Source organism: Struthio camelus, chromosome 5, assembly GCF_040807025.1.
Source record: "Struthio camelus isolate bStrCam1 chromosome 5, bStrCam1.hap1, whole genome shotgun sequence".
Taxonomy (NCBI): Eukaryota; Metazoa; Chordata; class Aves; order Struthioniformes; family Struthionidae; genus Struthio; species Struthio camelus.
The window spans coordinates 44,833,766-44,857,500 of record NC_090946.1 but is presented as its reverse complement, the minus strand read 5'-3'; the positions used below and the strand labels follow the sequence as shown (position 1 = coordinate 44,857,500).

Sequence of the window (23,735 nt, the reverse complement as noted above, 5' to 3'; positions counted from 1 at the left end):
TTGCATTGTTCAAGCAGTAATGTAGATGGCAACGTAGTACAGTCTGTGCAAATAAACACTGATGGAAATAGATTTTAGAAACATACTTATTCACAAAAAAACTTGATGCAGTTCCAAACTAGCCAGTCTTCTCTTAGGGCAACAGTTTGAACAGCACTTAAAATATCAAAGTCAAGATCCTAATGGAGAAGAAAACACATGACGGAAGTACTTCTAAAAACATGTTCATTACAGAGTGAGGGAAAGAAAATAGCAAAATGAAAACAAGTCAAATCTACAACTATAGATATAGAGACTGCTGCAAGATGCTGCAAGTTTGAAACTTATGACACTACATATAGCAAAACATATTTATTTCATTGCGTGCATAAAATAAAAATCAACAACCAGTATATTTTCTATCTGCTAAAATGCCACTTTAGACCCTAAAGATTCAATTTTTTCCCTTATAACATGTTCCAGTAGAACTGGAATGGCATTTGTACGTTACTTTTGCAGCTTAGAGAGTCTTAAAGACCCTTGGCTGGAACAGGCCAAACATGGAACTACAAATCCAAGTGCTGGAAAATGCGAGCTGAGCAGATAGGGTCTTTCAATGCATGCTTTAAAAACTGTTATTGGCTGCAGTTTTGAAGCTTAAACAGGTTTCCTCAATGATTTGGAGTCACAATTTATACTTGTCTGAAAGAATGACTTCCAGCCACCTTCAAATGTTTTAACTGCACTACAGAAGTAACCTTACACGTTCAGTGTCTCAGAAGACCACTAAGACAGCAGATCCACCAGCTGCAATGCCAAAGGGCCTTGTTGTCTCAGGATCTTACAAAAGAGTAACAGCAGTAACAGGACATTGGTAGACACATCCCTTTTGGGCAGGCACAGTTGATTGTGGAATGTAAAGCAACAGTGCCTAAAGCACTCCTTCTGAAAAAGAAGCAAGCATCCTTTAAGTCTAGCTTCAGGTAGTAAGGGAAAAGTTCACATTACCATAGTAGGAAACAGAGAAATGTGAGTATAGCTGACACAAAGATGTGCAAGTTACCCTATCACAAAGACAGTACTGCCCTCCAACACCACAGCCAGTTTTACAGATACATCTGTAAGGTCACTAGAGTTCATCCCAACATCTACACAGATGTCATCACCTTAATGCTTTAGGATTACACACCCTGCAGCGCTCAAGCTGTTAAGATATTCCATGCCAGGTTACACCACTCTCCTACATGCATCCTGGTATGCCATTCAGAGATACCCTATGTGCAAAGTTTACAGAGTTAAAGAAAACATCACTCATTAATCAAAGTTTCTGGCAAATTTAATTCCTAGCCTCTACAGTACTGTTGGTACTCATAAAAAAACCACTCTTACCTTCTGAGAAAGCATGACTGAAAACTGTGATTTACACATCTTACTCTGAAAGCTGTTGTCAGTTGGAGGTTTTACAGATCAACTAGGAAATTCCCTTCTACGCTTAAATATTCTAACCATGCCAACTCAAATGAATACAGAAAAAAATGATCAAGCTAATTTACACTAAAAAGGAAGAAATATTTTTAATATACATTTGTGCACATGCTCACATGTGTGTGTATAAAGACACCCTCAACTGTCTTTGAACTACAAACTGTTTAACCTTGGGGCCTTTAGAAAGAGAGGCACAGAGATTTTTCATTCTAATATGCCATGGAAGTAAGGAGGGCATGAATGCTGTTTGATTTTTTTTTAATGTTTTTAGTGAACACAGTACAGAGGAAAAGTCCAGCAATACTGAAGAATTAAGTCCCTTCCCCACCTAGTGAAGAAATTCTGTACAGGGTGCAAGAATCTAGTAGAAACTAGTGTTTATAGTACTATCAACAAATTCAGCAAAATTTAAACGGAAAAATCACAAGTTTCTATGCTTTTTGGTTACAAAGGCATGCTCCTTCTCTGACTCTATGCACAGATTCAGTGCCTTTTCTGCTGTAATTGATCTTTCAGCATGATTCTGTCCTACTTCAGAGATGCTTTCAGAACTCAATAAGCAGCTGGGCAACTGGTAAGAACTGCATGAATTTTCTTCTTTCTTATGCCTGGGGAAGCCTTTGGGCAGCACCACAGAAACTTTCTGGAATATTCACAGAGGAAAATAATCTTAAGGTAGGACATGAAACCTCAGAAAGAAATATAATAGAATATTTCTCTAAATAATATTGTCTCTGGAGGAAATAAGTCTGTAGTAACTGGAATAAAGTGAAGCATTACAAAGTCAAAAGAAGCTAATGTCAAAAATTTCTGCTACGACCTTGGGCAAATCACGTAAAAACATCAGAAGGGCCAAAAGGACAAGCATAAACATACTTTGGACCGGAAGGTTGAAGTCCTAGCTCCAGCACCGAAGCAGAACTGAGAATATATACAACACCTCTGACAGACAGTTGTTTGACCTCTTCTTGAAAAAAACTCAGAAGCATGGATTATGTGTTGTACCCTAACAAAAAGAAGTGTTTTCTTAATGTCTGAACTAACATTGATTTATTTGGGTACTTCTTTCACAGGATATGAAAAAACAATCATAACTCTCCATACATGAAGAGTTGTACCGAACTTTTCAAACTTCTCTAAAACAAACTAAGCCAATTCCTTCAAGCATTCCGTCACTGGTAGAATGCCTTCTACAACTTTTATGTTGCTTTCCTCTAGACTTTCCAGAGTCTGTCATCGTTTTCTTTACAACGGTACCGCAAAGCTGAAAGATAATTCCAGCTGACAACTTCTGAGTAGACTAGAAGAGTCTTGTTCCATGTTTTATTTTACTTTTGACATCAGTTTCTATATCTTACAAGGACATTTCTATTTTTTCACAACATTACAACTCAAATTATTTCCTGCATTCCTGCTACCTATACCTTCCCTATTCTTTCACATATTCTTCCTCTCCTTAAGTTTAGCTCTTTACACTTGTCTTTGCTGTATTTCATCTTAATTTCAGAATTTTTTCAAAATTCTTCTGATCATATCTACCAAGCTGCTTACAGTACTACCTCTAAAATTTATGCCATCATCCAAGTTGTCAATCCAAGAGAAGCAGGCCCCCAAGACAGATTCTGCCAAGACCTACAACACACAAGATGCCTTCTCAATTTGGAAGACAATTAATAACTACTTTTTATAACGTTGTTTTAACCCTTTGAGAGCACAAATGAAAAGAAGTACCTCTTTGCCATACTTTCTCCAGTATCCAATTCTCATGGGGAAGGTAAAGTCAGAAGCTTTATCAAAGTCAAGAGCTAACACAAATTGCCTTCCCTCACCTATTTACACTAGTTAACCTATCAAATACCAAATATGATATACGATTGCAAAACTATGGTGACTTTTTTCCCCACCAGATCATCACATTCTAAGGACCTACAATTCAATCATATAACGGATTTTTTTCCAAATCCTTTACAGAATTAAATTGAGCTGAACAGTATTAAATCGCCTGAGTTCTCCTCATTTTAAAAGATAAGTAGTGAACCTCAAAAGAAGAGCCCATAATAATCTGGCAAAGAACAGGACTGTGCCCTAAAAATACATTCAGTATTAAACATCCAAGCAGGGTATTATTAAACTAAATAGTGTCAGATCACTCAAAAAAATGCACAAAAAATTAGAGAACAAGCTAATTTCATTCTAATTATCAAAGAAGCAAAGTTCTGGACATTCTGTTAGGTATACATACACACAGCAGGGTATCTAAGCAGCTTTCACATTGTGCCTGGTCCTGTGAGCGACTTACATCACTTTGGAATAAATAACCTTAATCTTTTCAATGCATACTTAAAATAGGATGGTCCTAACTTTAACAGGTGCCACTGTGCCACTGTCATTCCTTGGACCGCTTTATTTTTCTGAGGTGTCCTGCTCAAAATTTGAGGATGCCATTAATTTCTATAACAGTATTGTGAAAATAGTGGAATTATTCTTTGCCCTATTCTTCATCCACCTTCAAATCTGCTTACTTTTTATGAACAAATTGTTTAACAGGAAAAAGGCATGAACTTCAACAGAATCTTGTCACCAAGCTGTCCTTGCTGCTGCTTTTACTTAAGAGCATCTGAGTTATTTAATTTTTCCTCTAATATGCATACTGAGTTATTTAATTTTTCAAAACACCAACCTACGTTTTGCGCACGGCACGGGGCAGGTCCTACCGGCCGTTGGGGCGTGGCTGAGGGCGGTAACGGCAGCGCCAACGACTCCCCGCCGGAAGCGGCCCCGCGCTGACGGCAGGGGGCGGGGCCTGCGGCCGCACGGCGCCGCCAAGAGCCGCGGGGCGGGGCTCGCCCGCGGCCACGCCCCCGCCTCGCCCCCCTTCCCCCACCCCCACCGCGGGAGGAGGCGGCCGCCGCGCCGGGCAGTCACCGCCCCCTGCCGGCCGGCTGGCCGCGTCGCCCCCCTCCCCCCCCCCGGCTGCTCACCAACAGGGGGATCCCGAAAGTCATCGTCCGGCCCCTCCACAGCCTGCGGAGCCGCTCCATGACCCCTCCCAATCCATAGGCCCCCAGCGGCTCCTTCACGCCTCCGCCTCCTTCCTTAGCACTTCCGGGAGAGCGCGAGTCCGCCCGCCACAGCAGTCCCCCTCCCCGTCCCCGCCGGGGCAACGTGCCCGGAGAGCCTTGGTTCCGCTGTCGGCGGCGGTCCCCGCGGCGGGGGTGGCGGGGGGAGCCCCAAAGCGGGGCGGTAGCGGGAGCTGCTCCTCACCCTCTTGCGGTTGAAGCTCTGCGGCGTCCCTCCTCTTCCTCCATGCCGCTGGACGCAGCTGGCAGCCCGCGGCCGGGCTCTCCAGGGCCGCGGCTGGGGGGCCCCGGGAGCGCGGGGCGGGGCCGGGCGGGGCCGGGCGGGGCGCGAGCCGCCGCCAACGGCCGCGGCGCCTCGGGCGCCAGTTGGGCGCCGCTCTTGCCCGCCCGCTCGCCCGTCGGGGCCGAGCCGCCGGTCCCGGGCCCTTTGCCAAAATGCTTGTGTGAGGGGGCGGCGGGGCGACGTGTAGCAGCCGCAGCCGCAGCCGCAGCCTGGCAGCCGCTCGGCAGCCTCCCCCTCGCTGTTCCTGGCGGGGAGGCTGAAGCCAGGCCTAAGCTGTGTGCCCAAAGACGGCCGCCCCAGACCCTGCCGTCTCTGGCCTCCCCTCAGCCGTGAGAAACTTTGAACACAAGCTTTGTGAGCGCCCTCGTTCCCTTGTAACGAACTGAGTCAGGTCCCCAGATTCAAGCACTGCCAAAACACCAGGAAATTTCAGGTACAAAGTGAACGTTGTTCCTGAGCCAGAGCATGCACTTCTGGAATGGGTCAAATGAGAGCCGTTCACACTAGTTTCTAACTGACTCCCGTTTTTAATCTCACAGTTTTCCTGTTTGGAGTCAAGTCTCTTTTAAAAAAATCATTCTGCCAGACTAACTGGACTTCTCTGCGTTACACACACTCATCCACATATATATATCATAAAAGCTGTTTGAAGTGAAGGACTTTTTTTGTGCATACGCAACAGGTGTGCTGGGTACCTAATGGTAGCACAATGCAGTCCATGGACTGGTCCGTGGACAATTTCATCCCCCCCCGATGGCTTTCCTCAGGAGAGACATGGAAGGCTTGGCTGGGGAGCACGTCCCCACGTCCTACAGCAGGCATAGCTGAGTGCTTAGGTCATATACACCTTCCACTGTACCCACGGGAAAGAAAGGACAGGTCTGGAACCACAGCATCTGCTGCGTAAGTAAGCAGCTAGGATTTAGAGCCAGGAGATGCTAGTAACAGCGTATGAATGTTGAAAAGGGAAATGAGTCTTGAAATGAGCTGGCTGCAAGGTTGCCAGACCTAGACTACCCTCAGAGTTTTCTGCTGCTTTTCTTGCTTTCTTTATTTGTCACCTGTGGCATGTGGAATGAAATCTACCCACCCTTTATTTCTCCAGGAAACTTGTTTGTTCAGAAATCCTATTCTTGCTATGTGTTTGGACCACAGCTAGCACAGTGACATCCTCATCTTCGCAGGCTGCTAAGCACTACACTAGAATTCTTAGTATTGATTATTTTGGCACCTATGAAGACCTTATTACTAATATCACAAATCATTGTGTAAATATACTCTACTATTATATTATAGGGAATGTAATGCTGCAGTAATGACTGGTAGTTCAGTCTGTATTCTAGGACAGTGAAAAAACAGTTACTCACTACAGCATAATCCCTAAGGGTGAGATGGATACCGTCCACAAAACTGCAGTAACTCAGGCCTGACTCTGAAGTATCCTACTAAGATAAAATTCCTTTTGGATGTGTGTGTGCAGAGAGAGAGAGAGAGAGAGAGCGAGAGCGGAGTTTTCTGTCCGTACAGACACCTTTGAAGCCATAGAAATTAGAAAACAACAACAAAAGACTAGAGAGAAAAAGACTCTCCAGATAATCCCCGAGGCTGAAGGGGAACTCAGTGTTACCATGTGGCCAGATGGTTTCTTGCAGGGAGTCCCTCAGAGAAGCTCCCTTCAAAAACCTTGAAGGTGAAAGAAAGAACACGTTTCCCCAGGCAGATCCAGGTGACAGAGAATGGTTGTCAAAAAAAAAAAAAAAAAAAAAAAAAGAAGAGGAAAAGCCTGCAGCAAATCATTTGGGAAGAAACAAAGGCTCATGCTGTGCACAATGAAGAAAAATCCCTGTGAGCATTGAACGTTGCGGCAGTGTTCCCAGCAGTGAAGGGAGTGCTGTTCCATCTGTCAGCAGGGTGAGGATTGCCTTTTCTTATTCAGTGAGCTCTAGATACTGTGGTTTGGGGGCCAGAGAAGATTGAGCACTGTACATACATACATACTACGTAAAGACTTCCAGCAACAGAGACGTGTTTCACACGTGTAGGGTTAATAGTGTCTTTCATTTTGTCTGGTTTCCTAAGGAAATAAGACTGCCACGGTCATACTGTCTGTTTGCTTGCGTCGTTTTCTCTTATCCCAATTACACTGGATTCTCTGGTTCATTTCAATTGTACAACAGAGGAGTCGAGCTCAAAAATCATAACGGCAACTGGATAGAGGAAAGAGCCTGCAGATGGACTCTAGGAAAGGCTGCACTATGAGTCCTGCTCTTCCTGAGCAGCCAGGTTAATCAATTGTGGGACGCAGACACAGCCTTAAGAACCATAACCCCATGCATGAAGCGCAGCCCTATTTAGCCTGCAACCAGAGACTGTCAGAATTAGTCACTAAAATAAAATACTAAACCAACAGGTGCAGAAGCTTTTATAGCGCCTTGAAAACTAGGTACCTATGACAGCGTTAATGGACAGTCTACTCTGAGACTCAGAACCGTAAGTCATTCCTTCCTGGTTGTAATTGTATGTGCCCTGTCATCCTCTAAAGCGCTTCTCAGCCACAGCTACATGCACAGCTGTAGAGTGCTGAAGTTTGGAGGATAAGAGGAAGTATCCTCCAGAAGCAAGTTGTGACATTTTCACATATTACTGCAGCCAGAGGCTCTGCCATGTGCTGGTAGCCTGTGGAAATGGCAGAGTAGAACCGGGAGAATGAAAGCTCCCCTTTTAACAAAGTGGAACGGGTCACCTGCTGCCTCAACACAAAGAGTAATTTAAAGCCTTTTGGAAAAGGAAACACTGATGATTACTTCCTTTGGTCTTCTCCATTAATCAGGGGTACAGTAGGGCTGCTTTACTTAAGTTTTTTGAATATGTCAACAAGCCACCACACATACACAAACCAAAAAGGAAAGTCATGCATACACACAAAATAACAAGCCAAACTAACATTGTTGCAATCCAGGGACCGCTAACTTTTTATGGAAGCCTCTCCACACTACAGACAAATAAACAGAACTGAAGAATAAAAAAAATAATATAGCAGGAGATGATTGCTTCTTGCCTACATCAATAACATGAAGCCAATATGGGTCTGAATTACAGAAACGTGAACTCAGCTGGGAATGATGACAGCTCTGTGTTCTTCTCTGCACTGTGCTGAGACTGGGATGAACTCATCACAGAGCATAGGTTTGGGGACTAACTCACACAGGAGCTTTGAAAGAAAAGTTATTCCTTTCTAAACTTTGTAAGCATTTGAGAGCTGTAGGTCTCAAATCACACACTCAAAAGGAGGAACCCAAATGACAAAAACATCCCCATAAGAATAATATCCTGAAATTAAGAGAGTTGCTCTTATAGAAGTGTTAAGAAAAGAAGTTATTACTTACATCTTTCCTCTCAGTCTAACTTTCCCTAGAATCAGTTTGTATTTTCTCATAACTTTAATATTCTGCCTTACCTTCATTCTTACTGTTTCACTTGGATACTGTTAGCTCTCTATAAGTACAATAATCCACAGCTGCTCATGCCCATGTGCAGAGTCAACAGCCTCCCCCTCCCCTTTTAAAAGGGCACAAAAAGTCCTGGCAATGGGAAGAAGGGTTGAGTGTGTATTAATGCCGTTGGGAGCTCTCTTCAAGATTCACAAACCGCTCTTTTATTTTCATTGATAACTGTTGATATCTAAAACTCTCCCATGGTTTTAGAATCTAAAACAGCAGAATTGGAAAGTGTAAGAGAAAGGAAATGTGAGGCTAAATATAAATAGTCCAATCAATGTCATGTTTGGAAGGATGAGAGAGGTGCCTGAAACAGTCTGTGCCAGAGATGAACAGTAGATTAGACTTTAAAAATGTCTTAATTTTTAATAATCTAAAATGCTGTTAAATTACAGAGATAAAGCTATTATCAATGTATGTTTTACTTCCACAGTGTCCCCTTGTTCCTGTCAGTATTGGTCAATAACCTTGAACACAGAGGAGTGGGGAGAAACTCTTGTGAAGATTGGAACATATTCTGGTTTTGACTTACAGCAGAGGTTTTATGTTCGCCCTCCTTGTTGTGGCTCCCATTGTTGTAAACACTGACAAACATAGAAGAAGGCAAACAAACGTCTGTTTTTTGTGATGCTGACAGCTTGCCCCAATGGTTGCTCCCAATACTTCAAGCGCATACTCCATCTCCCCAGGGGTGCTGCGTGCAGCTTGCCTGCATGGGTTACAGTATAGCCAGTTAACTGCTTTACTTTCTGAAATACTGTGAGAGACTTTTCCTTGTGAAACACATGCCCCTGGAGCCCTAGTTCTGCCCTCAATACATTATGTTTTTTGGAGCTCAGGTGCGGAATGGAAACGTTAGGGTGATGGCCGGCTGGCTTTTGTTACATCAGGTGCTAGCTGTTTATGAGCACAGTTTTCCCTGCCTACACAAAAGCTCTGGGAATGCCTCTTCTCACCTCCCTCCAGAGACGGACGTAAAAAGACATTTTAAAAGTCACGGCACGTGACGCGCCTCTGGTTATTGGCAGGCACCTGGGAACTTCAAAAAGTGGAGCTTGCACTGCTGGTTTAGGCTACAATGGCCATGACTGCAGGGATATAAAGAGTGCAGCAGTACGTTGTGTAATGTTGTTTCTGGGCAGCAGAATGGAGAACAGGAGGGAAATCTTATTAAACTTCCCTGGACAAGCCAGGGTAATCAAGACAGGTGCTGTCGATACCAGGAGTTGCAGAATTACACATAATGCAGTATTGGCTGTGAGCAGCCAAGGTTAATAAGGAATATCATTTTCGTTCTGTACAGAACTTGCAGCAATTTGTTCACAAGATGAGAATTGTAAAGGTATATTGTAAAGGTTTTGTTGCACAAACAGGCATTCCCGCAGGAGGAGGTGGTGTTTGACCCTCCTCTGACAGTTGTATTTCCAGCCAATAGATCACTTCAAAGCCTCTGGCTTCACTAAGATAGCTTTCTCTAATTCTACTTCCAATCACTTTCACCTCATGCTTGAGCTTCCTTCATTTCTCTGTGCATGTGTATACATGCATGCCCATGAGCATACATGCACACGCATAACAAACCATTAAGCGTTGTCTGTGCAGATATGAGTACGTCAGGGCTGCGCATAGCCCTCTGCACGCTCCTCTGCATACCTGAGCTTAAGAAACAGGTGATTTGACTTAGCACACTCTTGTTCTCATTGCGACTGATAAAAGGAAACAACCACCCACCATAAGGGCTTGGGTTTCTTTGTGGATGGAAGGAGGAAGGAAGGAGGAAATTCTGACTTGGTAGGTGCTATTGAGAACAGCATTCCTAAAATGCTGTCAATGCTCTGTACGTTCCTTTTCCATCCTTGTTTGTGTAGCCAAAAGAGTTGCAAGGAAGAAAGGGGGCCTAGATTTTCCCCTTTGGCACTCTCCTGCACCTTCTGAATAGAACTCCTAGTTAGGTAACTGAGTAGAAGAATTGCTGTATCTGTCCTTTTCTCCTCCTCAGCTTTCTCCTCAGCCATCAGAATGAGCGTAAATACATCCAAGGACCAGGCAGATTCTTCTCAAGAGCTAGCCTAGAGAGACCAGTAAGCCAGCTGTGCCCATTTTCATGCCACTGAAATAGTGCACGTTACAGAAGGCACCTTGGTGGCCCACGCATGGGAAGGGTCCTCCATACTTCCTGACATGGCCCTAGGTTTCCCTCTGCACCTCAAAGGAAACAGGTGGACGTTCTTTGGGTTCACCAGTTAGATAGTTTTAATCTTCTTGGGTTGGCTCAAAGATACCCTGGGGAAAGGTGGCTTGTTTTAGGTCTATGAGTGCAGGAGGAAAAGCTGAAGGAAGTACTGAACCTCCCAGCAAATTCCTTTTCCTCATCCTAATGCCCCAGAGAGCTACTTCCCAAAGTGCAACCTGCAAATGTCAACTAGGAGAGAGGTTCCCCAGTCTGGGGAAAGGGAAAGAGAGGACATGAGGAACGCTGCCTAGAAGTAGGGGAACTAAAAGGAGGCCGTGCCAAAGAGCACTGGTATGGCCAACAGTCATTTCTGCACCTACTCAGTAGCTGCCTCTAAGCACTAGCCCCATCCTCTTTTCTGATCCCAAAGAAAAGCCACAGTAACACATTCATTTTCTAGGTTCTTTTTGTTTTCAAGAGTAGAGCAGTCATTCGAGGTCTTAAATTTGAGTACTGAAAACTGGTAGTTGTAGAACAGCAGCACCTTTCATTTGTCCTTCAAATGATTAAGAAACTTGGTAATTACAAAAGGGTGGGAGGGGGCTGACTGGAGCTGGTTGCTGGTCTAAGAGATAAGAAAGTTGAGCTCTGGCTCTGCTTCCTTCAGTGGGTGTGGACAGGAAATATGTCTCAGGGGAATGGCAACCCCAGCCAAAATGGAGAGGAGGCTGGTGGGCTTAAGTGGGGCTTAAGTGGGTGGAGGAAAAGATAAAAAGATAAAACAGTTCCAGACAAGGAACTTCACAGTATGGTGATCTCCTGCCCATATGCATGCTCTCATGCCCTAGAGAGCCAACAGTTCACTGTGGATCGAGGGGCATACAGGCCCTGGGAGGAGAATCCAGTTTAGTCACCACACTCCTCATCTCAGTGTTGGCGTTCACAGTCATTTTGCCAAGCAACTACCACGGCAGCCCTTTGAAAAGGGACTGCAGCTTCACCACCTCAGTAGAAGGGGACTTTCCTCCCACTGCATTGTCAGGTGAAGAAAAATAGGAGCGAGAAACCAAGGTGTGCGAAAGGGTGCATCAAAAATAAATAGTACTAGAGAGAAGGGAATGGTGCTCAAGGGCATACTGGACACAGCTTAGACACGGGTATGTCTACAGGTTCGCGAGGTGCCTGAGGCTGAGGGGGTTGCAGAGGTGGAGGGGGACTCCTCATCTGTTGTGTCCCCCTGCTCCTCCTTGTGGAGGCCGAGGCTGATGTGGCTCTGCAGGGCTGCTGGGGTCAGCCACTCCTTGGGGAGGCAGCTCTGGAGGAAGGGGATGCACGAGCTGAAGTAGGCCAGGCGGTTCACCCAGCGAGGGATCTCTTTCCCACATAGGATCTGTGGAGCAAACAGGAAAGGAACATGGTTAATAGTACCAAAACATGTGTGTGGTGGCAATGTTATCCCCATCAGAACCTCCATCTCAGCGAGGTGAATACTCCATTGCTCAGAAGAGAGCTGTTTGAAAGCAGGGCATATATTTTTGCAGTCAGAAACAGCTTTACACTCAAGTGACTAGGCTACTAGACGCACATAGAGAGTCATGCCAGCCATAGCCTTTGATCAGCAACGTAGAGGAAACAGGGGAATATGGTCCATGACCCTCAACCCCTTTGGCCGCTCCGTTCTCCAGGCAGTCCAGGAGTGAGAGGAAAGGCCTGTCTGGTGCCTCTCTAGGTAAATGGAGATGCCTGAAAAGCTGTTATTCTTTCTGCTCACTTTTCTTCCTCATGCTGAAACACCAGGTCAGTCAAGCCACAGAATAGCTTTAATCACAGTATCTGAGGGTCCTTTTCCTATTGTAGCACATTGCCCTTTAATTTCCCTTTGTATACTATTTCCTAAACGTGAGAAAGAAAGCAACAAACATAAATACCTAGCATCTCACAAACTCTGCGTTTCATCGTACATGCTCCTGGCATTGATTTAGGTTACATGCTGCTAGCATAGATATTGTTTTCCTAGCAGTCATATCACATTCAGTAGAATGAAATGATTTGGTGCACACTGCAGACTCTTTCTTCTCTAACATTTGGCGACATATATGCACAGGTGCCAGATTTTAGTAGCTATATCTGGGTTAGGCCACATAAGGAAAATTTCCCTTGGCATTTTACCATTTCCCTTACTGGACACAGAAGGAGCATCTGGAACTAACCAGCTGGGGTGCTTCAAGAATCAATCTGTAGTAAATAATACTGCCTGTGTGGCCCTACACCAGCAACAGTCATAATACCTGAACTCTCCTTCCCTCCCACAACTGTCCCCTCTAGAGCAAGACAGATAAAAGAGAAACTTCCACCCTGCAGACCTTGCTTCACGTTTTATGTGGATCAGTGGTCCCAGAGTTGTCCATACTGCATTTTATGCTGATACTAAATTCCCTTGCTCTTCCTCCCACCCTCCCCCAGTTTAAAACTATACTTAGTTAATTAAATACTAATTGCTGCAAAAACCAAGAGGGTGTTTGTTTGTCATCCACTGAAGAGAATATTTGTTGAGATGTCTGCTGTTGACAATGGAAATTTATTGCTTAGACATTTAAACAAGTTTTCAGGTTTTCTGTACGAGCAAAGCAGTTCTTGAGGATAGGCAATGTGGCACCGTAAGTCTTATAGCAGATGACCAGCAGATCCTTCATGTGTATGTCCTCGACAGAAAAATATAAGTCCCACTCCAATAGTCATCCTGAGTACAAGGAAATTAGCTTACTCTAGCAGTGTGGAATTTCCAGCAAGGTATGGAGAAGACAAAACCATGATTGTGCTGATTTCACTAGGGAACTCACTTTACTTCAGCATGCGTTGTTTCAAACTGGAGAAATCAATGTGTGAAATTGAAGACATTATTATTAGTCATCAGAGAGTGAACAGAACGATTTGACTGCTTAAATTACTTGCAAGAATAGACCCCTGTTCTTTACCCGATATGTTGTAAATTACAACCTGAGAACTTTGGTTGCAGTTCTTAGCAGTGCTGCACTCTACTTAACCTCAGACACAACCATATGTGTATTCTTAAAATTTGTATTCTGGGGACAATTCCTTTATTAGCAGCCCTAATTAGAGTCTGTCATAAACATAGGTCCTCTCCACCTGCATGTTAGACTCGTTCATAGAAAACTTGCTGATCCATTTGGTTTTCTCATCAGATACATCTGATCATTTTCAGAAGAATATTGCTGAATCGCACATTGTTTTTAAAGCTTTATACAATGTGTTCTACTGAAGCAGCAAACTTGAGCCAAAGCCAACAAATGCAGTAGAATTACCTCTGGGTTTTGTAGCGTTTCCCTTTCTTCATCGCCAGGAACTTAGGCAACGTACTACCAATACAGAAAGTGACTGCGTTTAGACTGCTTGTGAAATGTGCATGTATGTGTGCATGTGAGTTGAGTTCTCAAGCAGTCATAAGCCATTAAGAATTTCCCACAGATATTACTATATCAGATATAACAAAAATAGGGTAACAAAGCTTTGGAAAATTAGCAGAAGCAACAGAACAGCACAAGGTAACAGTGCCTGGAATGGCAGTACTGTTTTAAGATTTGGCTTTCTTTTCTAAGCAGATTGCTAGCTACTGAAATAACACTTCCCAATGTGGAAATGATGCTGAGAGCTTCTCTTTTTGTTTATGGGAGCCTCTTCACCCAGAATAAATCAGTGAGGCAAGGAAAAGCCATGAAAAGAACTGAGAGATGTGTGGGCATCAGGCTATCAATCAGCAAAGGGCATTTTGAGGAGCTTAAGGATAATGATGAAGTCAAAGTGGTTTCCTTTTCCTCCTTTCAGGAGTCTTCCTCCTCCTTGTCTCTTGCCAGTTCAGCTTCAGTATTGCTCTACAGCAGAAAATGACGCTCAACAGGAGCAAAAGGGCAACTGTAGGGAATGCCAATAACACTACAGCCTGCTCCTCTGTTTTCAGCTCCTTACTGTAAAGTCTGTTGTGCTGGAGCATCCAGCAGTACTTAGCTAATGGAGAAACATCAAATAAACCTGACTGTAATGGAATTAAGCCAGCTGAGCTTAAATAAAACAGCACAAGCTAGATGAAGTGGGTGTTTTTCCAATTTTATCTGGGTCCACAGAAAATCTACCTACTGCAGCTCTTCAGAGCAATTCTCAAATTAAAAGCACACTGGAACAACAACTCGCATAACCCTGGGACTGCCCATTGTTTCCACCAGCAGAAGTCTTTTTTTAGGTATCACACTTGCCAAACAAGTGTTTTTCTTCAAGGGGGCAATGCGCTCCGTTATGTGCATGTCCTTTCAAACTCAGCAGATAAACTGTTATAGGTCAGAAATGACTGGTCTTGACCATCACGTCAAATTAACTTGCTAACATCCTTTCAGGAAATACCCAGTTACCACTCTAGAAAACGTAATACACCTTAGGTGGAGCCTGACCCTAACACTTCACAAAAATGCAATGGAGCCTGTTAATATCTGGCTGACTGGAGAAAAAACTTTAAGAAACAAATAGGGAGACAGAAAGGCTAAGCCTATGTGAGATACAAGTCTGAAAGGTAGCTCAGGGGTTAGTTATAGCTTAGTCCTCTACCTGAGGCAGAACAGTGTTTGAGATGGCCAACCCTGAGGAGTATGTGAGAGGCTGGGCTGCTAGCAGGAAAGCCTGAAGCACTTCAGCCAAGGTGGGGATTCCCTAAGCTTTACAAACCTCCTATGAACAGCATGCACCCATTGTTGCTGAGCATAGCTCTTCCCCGTCTTTCCCTCACTGTGAGGTCCCTGAAGATGCAAGTTCTCTACTTAACCCACTGGGACCCTCACTGCCACAGACTGAAATCCAGCATTAGAGGATAGTGAGTGTAGATTCGAATTACCCACTGAGAGACCAGTCCCCATTTCTGGCAGAAACTTCTCTGGAGGCTGCATGTACTTACAGCTTCCACTGTGCGGCACCTCATGATAGAGAGACGAGTCTCTCATAGCTACAGTTTCTTCTGTGGACTCTGCACAACAGCTGCAAATGACCCAGCTGGCATCTGTAGAGTCAAGTGGAAACAGCAGTTCAGACATTCATGGCAGAAGCCAAATGTGAGGGAGAAATGGGACCTGACAGTTTGGGTGCTATTTCTGGGCAGCTGTCAAACCCACACCAGCATTTCAACTCATCAAGAAACAACTAATTTGGGATATAAAAAGAGACTCTGAGCATCTTAATCCACGCCATTTTGCACTCAACAGTCACTAGCTAAAATGTACAAACAGCCCTGGGAGTAAGGACTGCAACACATGACTCTCTCCTCCCCCAAACGCCCTAAAATTCACAGTCACTCAATGAGACCTTAAAGCTTTGCTGTAAAGCTTTACGATGGCCAGGGGGCGCACTCTTAGCCTAGCAACTGGGAGATGGCTTTAAATCTCTTCCAGCAACAGAAAGAGCCGAGTCTCCTGCCGTCTAGAGGACAATGCTAATCAATGACCTGCTGTCCTCTTACTTCTCTAGCTATGTTTTAACAGAGAGTGAAAGTCTGTGTTCTATTTTGTGAGCAGTTCGAGGCTATTAGTATACGCAAGTCGTGATCTGAGATAGTCCAGCAGACTGAGCCTTCAAAAAAAAGTGAAGGACTGATTAGTTCTAGATCCTAAGAGAAAGCTCTTGTATGCGATAGGTTCTGAGCTGTGCTGGATGACACAATAGGGGCAACTCAGGCCATGCACAAAAGCGTTAGCACAAAGCACTTAGGAAAAAAAAGGGTTTGTCAAGAGAGCTCTGATGGAGCTCAAGGGACTCTAGCAGAGCAACGATTTTAGAGATGTCCATTTTGGATGCAGATATCTATATTTCTCCTAAATCTTAAATTCCTTCTTCTCATCCTACATTCTGCAACTAGCACTTCTCATCCAGTTCAGTGTTTCCCTTAAACAGTAGTGATATATTCAGGTTTATAAGAATATCCTCAAATTCACCTTGGACATTTGATATCCAAAAAATAAACTGAAGATGAGAACATGAGACAGAGGAAACGATGTAGTCCAGTTAGCAATATACGGCAAATAGATCTCAGGCTCTTCTACAGAGCCAAAGCTATAGAGAACAACTGACAAAACAGCAGTTAGTGAAGTCTGCATAATACTAGGGTTACAAACTATGGTCTGAATAGCACTCTCTCCAGTGCTTGCTCACTCTTCAGACATGCAGTGGAAGTTAATGGCTTCACTAAACTCACTGCTACAGTGGGATTGCCAGAGCCCTAAACTACTAGTGGCAAACGAGTGTCCTTTTCCCATGGGGGCAGAGCTCTAAGGATGATGTGATTGGTAAACTCAGGCAGGCGGCAGAAAAGTAGGAGTGCCTTCTAGGTCTACTCTACTCTTCATCCATTCTTTCTCCCACACCATGCCCTGCTAAGAAAACACAGAATATTTCCAGATATACCAGGACGTTGGGTCAGAAGGGCCCAGCTGTTCCACTAATGTGCCAGCATACTTGTAGTCAGATCCACCCCTTGCTCATCACTGTCTCTACAGCTGTCCAAAGTCTGAGGGAATAGCAACCTCTCCTGAAAACCTCAGGAGACTTGCAAAGGGCCCTTCCTGAAGAGAGCAGGCAGCCTGAGTTTTTGTTCTGGTCTGTCAGAACCCCAACCAGCTGTAATACACATCTGGGGCAGACAAACCTCAGCAGTCTCTCCCAAAGGCACCACATAATGCTCCTATCCATTAAAATCAAAACATGCAGAGGCAATGTTATGTCTGTCAAACAAAACATGTGAATTAGTCCAATTTTTGTCTCCACACTAAAGCTCTGAGAGTTCAGCACTGAACATCTACTAAACTACCCACTGCCACCCCCACTTAGCAGCCTTGCTAAAATTGAGGCAGCCTCCCCATGGGGCATGTATCCATTGTGCTGCTATATAGTATTTCCCTTGGTCTGTCTTAGCAAATGCAAAGGGTTTTACTGGCACCTGAGGAGTGTTAACATGTTTCTCGCAGCACTGCAGGAGCAAAGCCTTTAGAGTCCCAGGGGAGTCTTTCCGTAGTCTTTGCATGAGTTGACTCCTATGAGGCCTAGGCAGTATGGCATAGATGATTCTTATCAGAATTTCAGAATAAGGCCATTACATACAAGCCAGCACATCTGCCCAGGCAAAGCTTGCAGGCTCTGATAGGGCAGCCAAAAAAATATATGTAAAAACAGAAGCATAGCAACGTAATGAAATTAGTACTTGGCCACATATGGAATAAACCATAAAGCTAATGCACAGGAAGGCCTTTTTTATCACCTTGCAAAAGCTAAACTGTTAGCACTGGTGCCCAGTGTTGGCAGAGCTAAGGAAATTTGAGTGCCTCAACAAGGAGCTTATATAACTCTAGCTTTGCGTTCCTGATTGGCTGATGCATAGGGTATACGTACTCAAAATAACATTCCTGAAAGAGAACAGACGTGCAAGCCTTTGCAACACACCTGAAACCACAGCCTCACCTTAGTAGAGTTGGCTTGCTAGGATCAATTGCTTAAAATGGATTTATTGCATAGTTCCTGGGTAAATTTCCACTTTAGGGAATATAACTAGCCTGTGGAGATCAACAGAATAGATTAAGTGGCACTGGGCCATGAAGCTGCATGCAATGTGCATTCAGTAGAGCCAGGAATGGCTTCTATCTTGCAGGGGAAAGGGAACAGCTGAGAAATAGTAGACGATGATGAATGAGCTCAGTAATGAGGCTGTGTTCCGGGAGGTAGTATCCTCAGGCAAAGGGAAGGAGGGTAAAAGCCTTCCAAATGAATTCAAGCAGCTGTCTGAAATGCGCCTGTTCTTCTATGCAATCCCTTTTTGTTCCACAGTGGGCAGGGCACAGCCACTCATACAAACCCTCCCTGATATTGCTGGCATTTCTTCCACATAAAACAGAAGGAGCATCTGCACCACCTTATGGAGACTAGCCAAGCATCAGGAAAAGGGAGCGGGCTGAGACGAGTGATGGGTCACTTATACCCACAGTCTTGCTCCCCTTGTGACGCTAGTGGGAAGGTGTCAGACACATCTCTGCACCCCCATGCCAGAGGGACAGAGCTGCCTCCATGTGGAAGTCTGCATGCAGAGAGATGCCAAGATCAGAGAAGATGGAGTAGATAACTCTGGGCCAAATGAGACAGGTGGCTTACAGCACCTCAGCATTCACAGTGCTGTTTCACCTTCACTGACCAGGCCTCCAGTGGAAAGGCACAGTGGCTGTAAATGTGACTGCATGACACCTTGATGAACCACATTCAGAGCCAAGCTATGGCTAGCATCACTATTCAGTTATGTACCAACACTGCAGCAAGGCTATACTCCCTCTGAGCATGGAAGTCCTTGAAACCAGCACTTATAAGTACAGCCAGCAGTTGCAGAATGACATGGTAGGCAGCAGGTGGTCTCATAACAGATGACCATTTGGGGAATGCTGCATATAATTAAGTCTAGGCTTGTTAGTGACATTTAAATTAATGGCTCTCCCACCAAGTGAAAGAACAACCGTAATTCATTCGTATAATCCTGCCATTCTTCATGGCGCAAAGACAAACTCTCTTTCCCTAGCAGGTTCTGTTTCCAGAGCAGTGACTGAGAACAGCCATGCCTCATACAGTCATCCTTTCAAGTGTTATGGCCATGCTGAACGTGACTAGGCCAACCTTGCCCATAGAGTGATGGTCATCAATAGCATCTTTTTTCTGAATAGCTAACCAAGAAAATCCTGTGTTTCAGTCCCGAGCATTGTTTCCTAACATTAGCAAACAGCAGGTTATTGAGGATGGGTACACAATGAGAAAAGAGAGAGAGGCAGACTCCAGGAACATATAGGATCACAGAAAGACTTTCTGCCATGCATAGTTTGCTGAACTACTAAGCAAAGCTTCCAGTCCTCAAAAGCCTATCAACACACCTAGGTGGTTCATTTACACTTCTGACACGTTCCATTTATCAACTGACATCGGTGAAAAGGACAGGACTTTTCCTTGCCATCTTCATTTGCAAAAAGGAGGCATCTGTTCTCATGCAACTGCACATACATAGACTCAAAGGATTCATGACGATGTGACTAGAGATTAATTCCCCAGATGGTATGAACTGACTTAGCTGCAAGGAATTATGTTTGTTTATAACAGGTAAGAACACAGGGCCTTTGATTTTGGGAAGAGAGCTGCAGAAAAGCAGATGAAGCAAGCTGCAAAATACATAGTGCAAAGTATCCACCTTGACACCAGCCCCAGGGAGTTTGAAATGTTTTTTCAAATTTCCTCTTAAAATATCTTCACATTTCATCTCCTTGGCTAGATAGACCACTTCAAAGTAAAAACCTGAAGTAACTGCAGAGACACGTGTAGCGAAATCAGGCCATTTTCCAAAAAAATGAAATGCTGTGCTAATAACTTGTCATTTGGGGGGCAGTTGATTTCTGTCTCAAATTACTTGCCATCTAGTACCATCCCCCTGTGCAAGTAGGTCGATGGGGACTAAGAGATGGACTAAGAGCTAAAAAGTGTTTGAGTTATTCCACTAATCATGTTTGTTAGGCTAGAATACTCCTTCAACGCAGTAAAGATAGAAAGGTTAATGATAGTAAAAGAAGTTTATACTTTTATAGCAGCCTTCATTCCAAGGGCTCCCCAAATACTTCATCAATGTGAACTGGTATACAAGCTACATCTAGAAATCTCTTTTCTTCTACTGCGAATGAGCCACATCTGAAATGCAATATAGCAGTTGCTTAAATAGCATGCAGTCAAACCATGCGTACTTACAAGCAGAAATGAGAGAAAAGTGACATCCATCTGAAACAATGGGGATAATTTATGGATGCTTGATGTCTTTATTAATAAAATTCTTCTGAATGTGTGAGGTATTTAAAATATAGAAAACAAGCACAGCTTGTTTAGCCCCATAGAGCTAATGACATTCAAAGGCTAGTGAAGTCTTTCCATCAGTTTCAGTGAGGACTGACTCAGGCGTCAGGAAATAAAGTTTTCCTGATGTTCTTTCATGTCTTGAGGCTGTTTTGCTTTTTTTTTCCCCCCTTACTGTCTGTCTGAAGTGTTCTGTCCCCACTGCAATAGCACACATGCTTTTGTAGAACAAAACACCTTTCTCTCAAAGCTAGCCTCTCTTCTCATCACAAAAGAGGCAACTGAAAAGGAATTCTTGACTAAGGAACCATGGGTAATACTTGGCTACTTAGGACATGCTGAAGTCTGGTTTGTAAGAGCTGCTGCCTCTTCTGAGTGTTATACAAATGGCATCTGAAGTTCTCTTTTCTCGTGTTTCAACCTTTCTCTCCAATAGCTTGCAGGCTAAGAAAGCTTTCTAAGTTTTAATGACATTATGGCCACAGCTCACATGTGTCTGGGGACAACCTTGAAAAGCTTTAGGCTTGAATTATTCATTGATGGTTAAAAAAGGTGCCCTCTTGTTTGGTCCATGACTCAGCAAAACTGCTTCTTTCAGAGATTTTGCTGAAAGTCAAACTCCTTTAAGGAAAGCAGGACACCAAGGTAAGTGTGTTATAGGCTGACAGTTTTCCCTTGGTTGAGAAAGTAAAAGTGAATAGCTAGAGAGAAAAGAACATGCTCTGGCTCCCAGCTCCTAGCACTTCAGTACAACTGCATGCCCTCTGCCACTAAAGTAAGTTCCCTTTCTTCCTGCCAAGGCTCCAGCCACTGTGCCAAAGGACAACCAAGGCAGCCACACCACCAAACAAATACCTATCAGACATAGCTGTAATACCAATTGCAGAGATTTCTTATGCTGTAGGTCAGTTATAGTGCAGGTCAGTTATAGGAGATGCGTATTTCCCTGGCTGCTATCACACTCACACAATGACAAATCCTCTCCTCCTCGCCACCCCCACTATCAGCAAGACAGCTCTTTATCCATAATATACAGAGAAGGGGAAAGAAACCCTAGCATCCAACCTAGATGTGATGCACACACAAGCCTGATAGTACCAAGATCACTCAGTGCTTCCTAGGAAGACTAAATTTATGTGGCTTTCCCAAGCATTTCAATCCAATCTGGCCTGCAGGTTTAATAATCCATGGTGTCAGCATTAATAGTTGGCATGCCAAATGCCTCCTTCAGTCTTCTGTAGCCATCAGGTTGCAGGATTCACTGTGCAGACTCCACCTGCTAATCACCAGGGTATTTCCAATGGGAGACCTTCTCTTAGGTTATCGGAGTTGAGAGAGTCCTGCTGCCTTCAGGAGGTTGTCAGCTATTTACTTACCAGGGTGAGCATCTCAGTAGAGTGGCACTAAGACCTCTCAACCAATCTCGGGCTACAAAAGTATTTCGTTGTGACAGAGTCCATAATCCCTACCTGCAGTGACCAGCCCTGTTTAGGACGTTAAAGAATTTTCCAGTGCTGATCTAAACCACCTCAGGTGCTTAGGAGACTCTCATCCCCTCCTGTGTCAAAGGAAAATGAGTCTAAGCTCACTTTGTTAACTTCCAAGCCTATTTCCTAAGGCCACCTCAGCCCATGACCAAGACTCCCACCTATTCCCCAAAACACGATTTTTCTCTCCGGAAACTTCCACAAATCCCATGACTTTAAAAATGAGATTCTAAAACTGCAAGCCCACTAAATCGGATTTAGAGGGTCTGTCTCCTGCCAAAATGTATTATCTCCCTTTATGTAAATTACTGAAGTGGGATGGTTCCTACAGGAGACACTAAGAGTTACCCTGCTTCAGAATATCTCATGGCTGGTATTCAGGAGAGTCCTTGCTGGAACCTAGGAGAAAAGGTGAATAAATCTTTGGTCCAACTTGTTCTCCCACACCCCAGTGAGCTTTTCACCAACCAGGGAGCTCTCTGTCACCTGAGGGCACATGTGCCTCTCCAGCTAGAAGTTCAGTTTGAACCCACAAAACTTCTCCTACTATAAGTTTTATTAAAAGTGGCAGATCCCTCTAAAAAGTTCTACTGTAGATGAGGTGGTATTTTCAACCAAAAGTGCTTAGTCAGAAAACCCAAATTCAGCTCTAACAATTGGTTCGAATTCTAGCCATTTCCCAAAAGGCATCTCCTGGGTCCTTTGGATGAGAAAATGCTGAGCAATGAGGGAATGGATCCTTTAATATGTAAAGGAGTAAAGGGGTGAAAAGAATGAATGAATACAAAAGGAAGCTGGATAATGAAATGCCAATCTGTTTTCCTCAAGGGATTGTAATCCCTCAAGTCCAGATGGCCTTAAAGAGCCTTCTGAAGAATGATCACATGTGGGTGCATACCATGCACTAACTTCAGGGTTAGTTCTAGTCTTTTTAGATAGTTTTCTCTAGACAGAAAAGAAAACGATGAAATGAGTAGGGACATTTAACTCTGCTTCACCATCCCTCAGGTCACTTTTCAGAGCAAGTTTAGCAGTTCTGCGGCCAAATTCAGCTTTTACTGACTCAAGGGGAATTCTTCCCAGTTCACCCAAGTATTTTGGAACCATATTTTGTCCTGGGGCTGCTAGGGATTCTCTGGCCATACTTTTAGGGACCCAAACCGGTCCTACTAACACAAACTCAGCCTTCTCCTGCCTGCCTTCTTCTTTAATATATATGTAGAGCAGTTTTACAGCAGCTGGAAGTCAGATGAGTAACTCCAGGCTGAGAAACAGCTACAAGATACAGAGGGCTATGACTTTTTCTGTGGTGCTTACAATAAATTATGCATACAGATCAGAAAGAAATCATACCCCTTTCAAGAACAGTGAGCAGAGATGTGATAAAAGAGTATAACATTGGTCTTCTGTTGCTACAGTCCTCAGGTAAAGTTCCAACATCAACAGTCTTCAAGGTGAGTCAAATCAGTGCTTCTCAATCCATTTCCTAATTAGGATGAACATCATATTTTGTCAAAGGTCCCATAAGACCCATTGACATTATTGCTGTTCCATCCCTGTTAAGGCTACAGGAGAATAAAAGGGATTGTTTCCTCTGGTGCTTGAAAGCCAAACTTCTTTGATAATTGTGCCATGTGGCCCAAAGCAAGGTGCTGAAGAGTTTCCTTAAATAGCGATCATTCCGGTTGCTTGGCAGTAATCACACTGATGAAGGGAGAAAGAATGGTTTCCTTGAGTCATTCCACTTATCTTCAGTTCAGGTGCTGTTTCAAGGGTGTTCTTCTCTGTTCCCATGGTGAGTTGCCCTTTCCTGAGAAATGCTGTAACAACTGTCATCAC

General features: G+C 44.0%; 2 protein-coding genes across 2 annotated transcripts in view; both read right to left on the bottom strand.

Annotated features, from left to right (window-relative positions):
* COX16 (cytochrome c oxidase assembly factor COX16) overlaps window positions 1-4,819 on the bottom strand; it is a 47,269-nt gene extending 42,450 nt beyond the window's left edge. The window contains exon 1 of the mRNA XM_068946140.1: window positions 4,446-4,819. Coding sequence (XP_068802241.1) covers window positions 4,446-4,505 — 60 coding nt within the window. The 5' untranslated portion in view covers window positions 4,506-4,819. The remainder of the gene's footprint in view (window positions 1-4,445) is intronic.
* A 4,245-nt stretch (window positions 4,820-9,064) lies between these two features.
* Window positions 9,065-23,735, bottom strand: part of LOC104153826 (deubiquitinase DESI2) — a 62,814-nt gene continuing 48,143 nt past the window's right edge. The window contains exon 6 of the mRNA XM_009689874.2: window positions 9,065-11,887. Within this exon, the coding sequence (XP_009688169.1) occupies window positions 11,645-11,887 (243 nt within the window). The 3' untranslated portion in view covers window positions 9,065-11,644. The remainder of the gene's footprint in view (window positions 11,888-23,735) is intronic.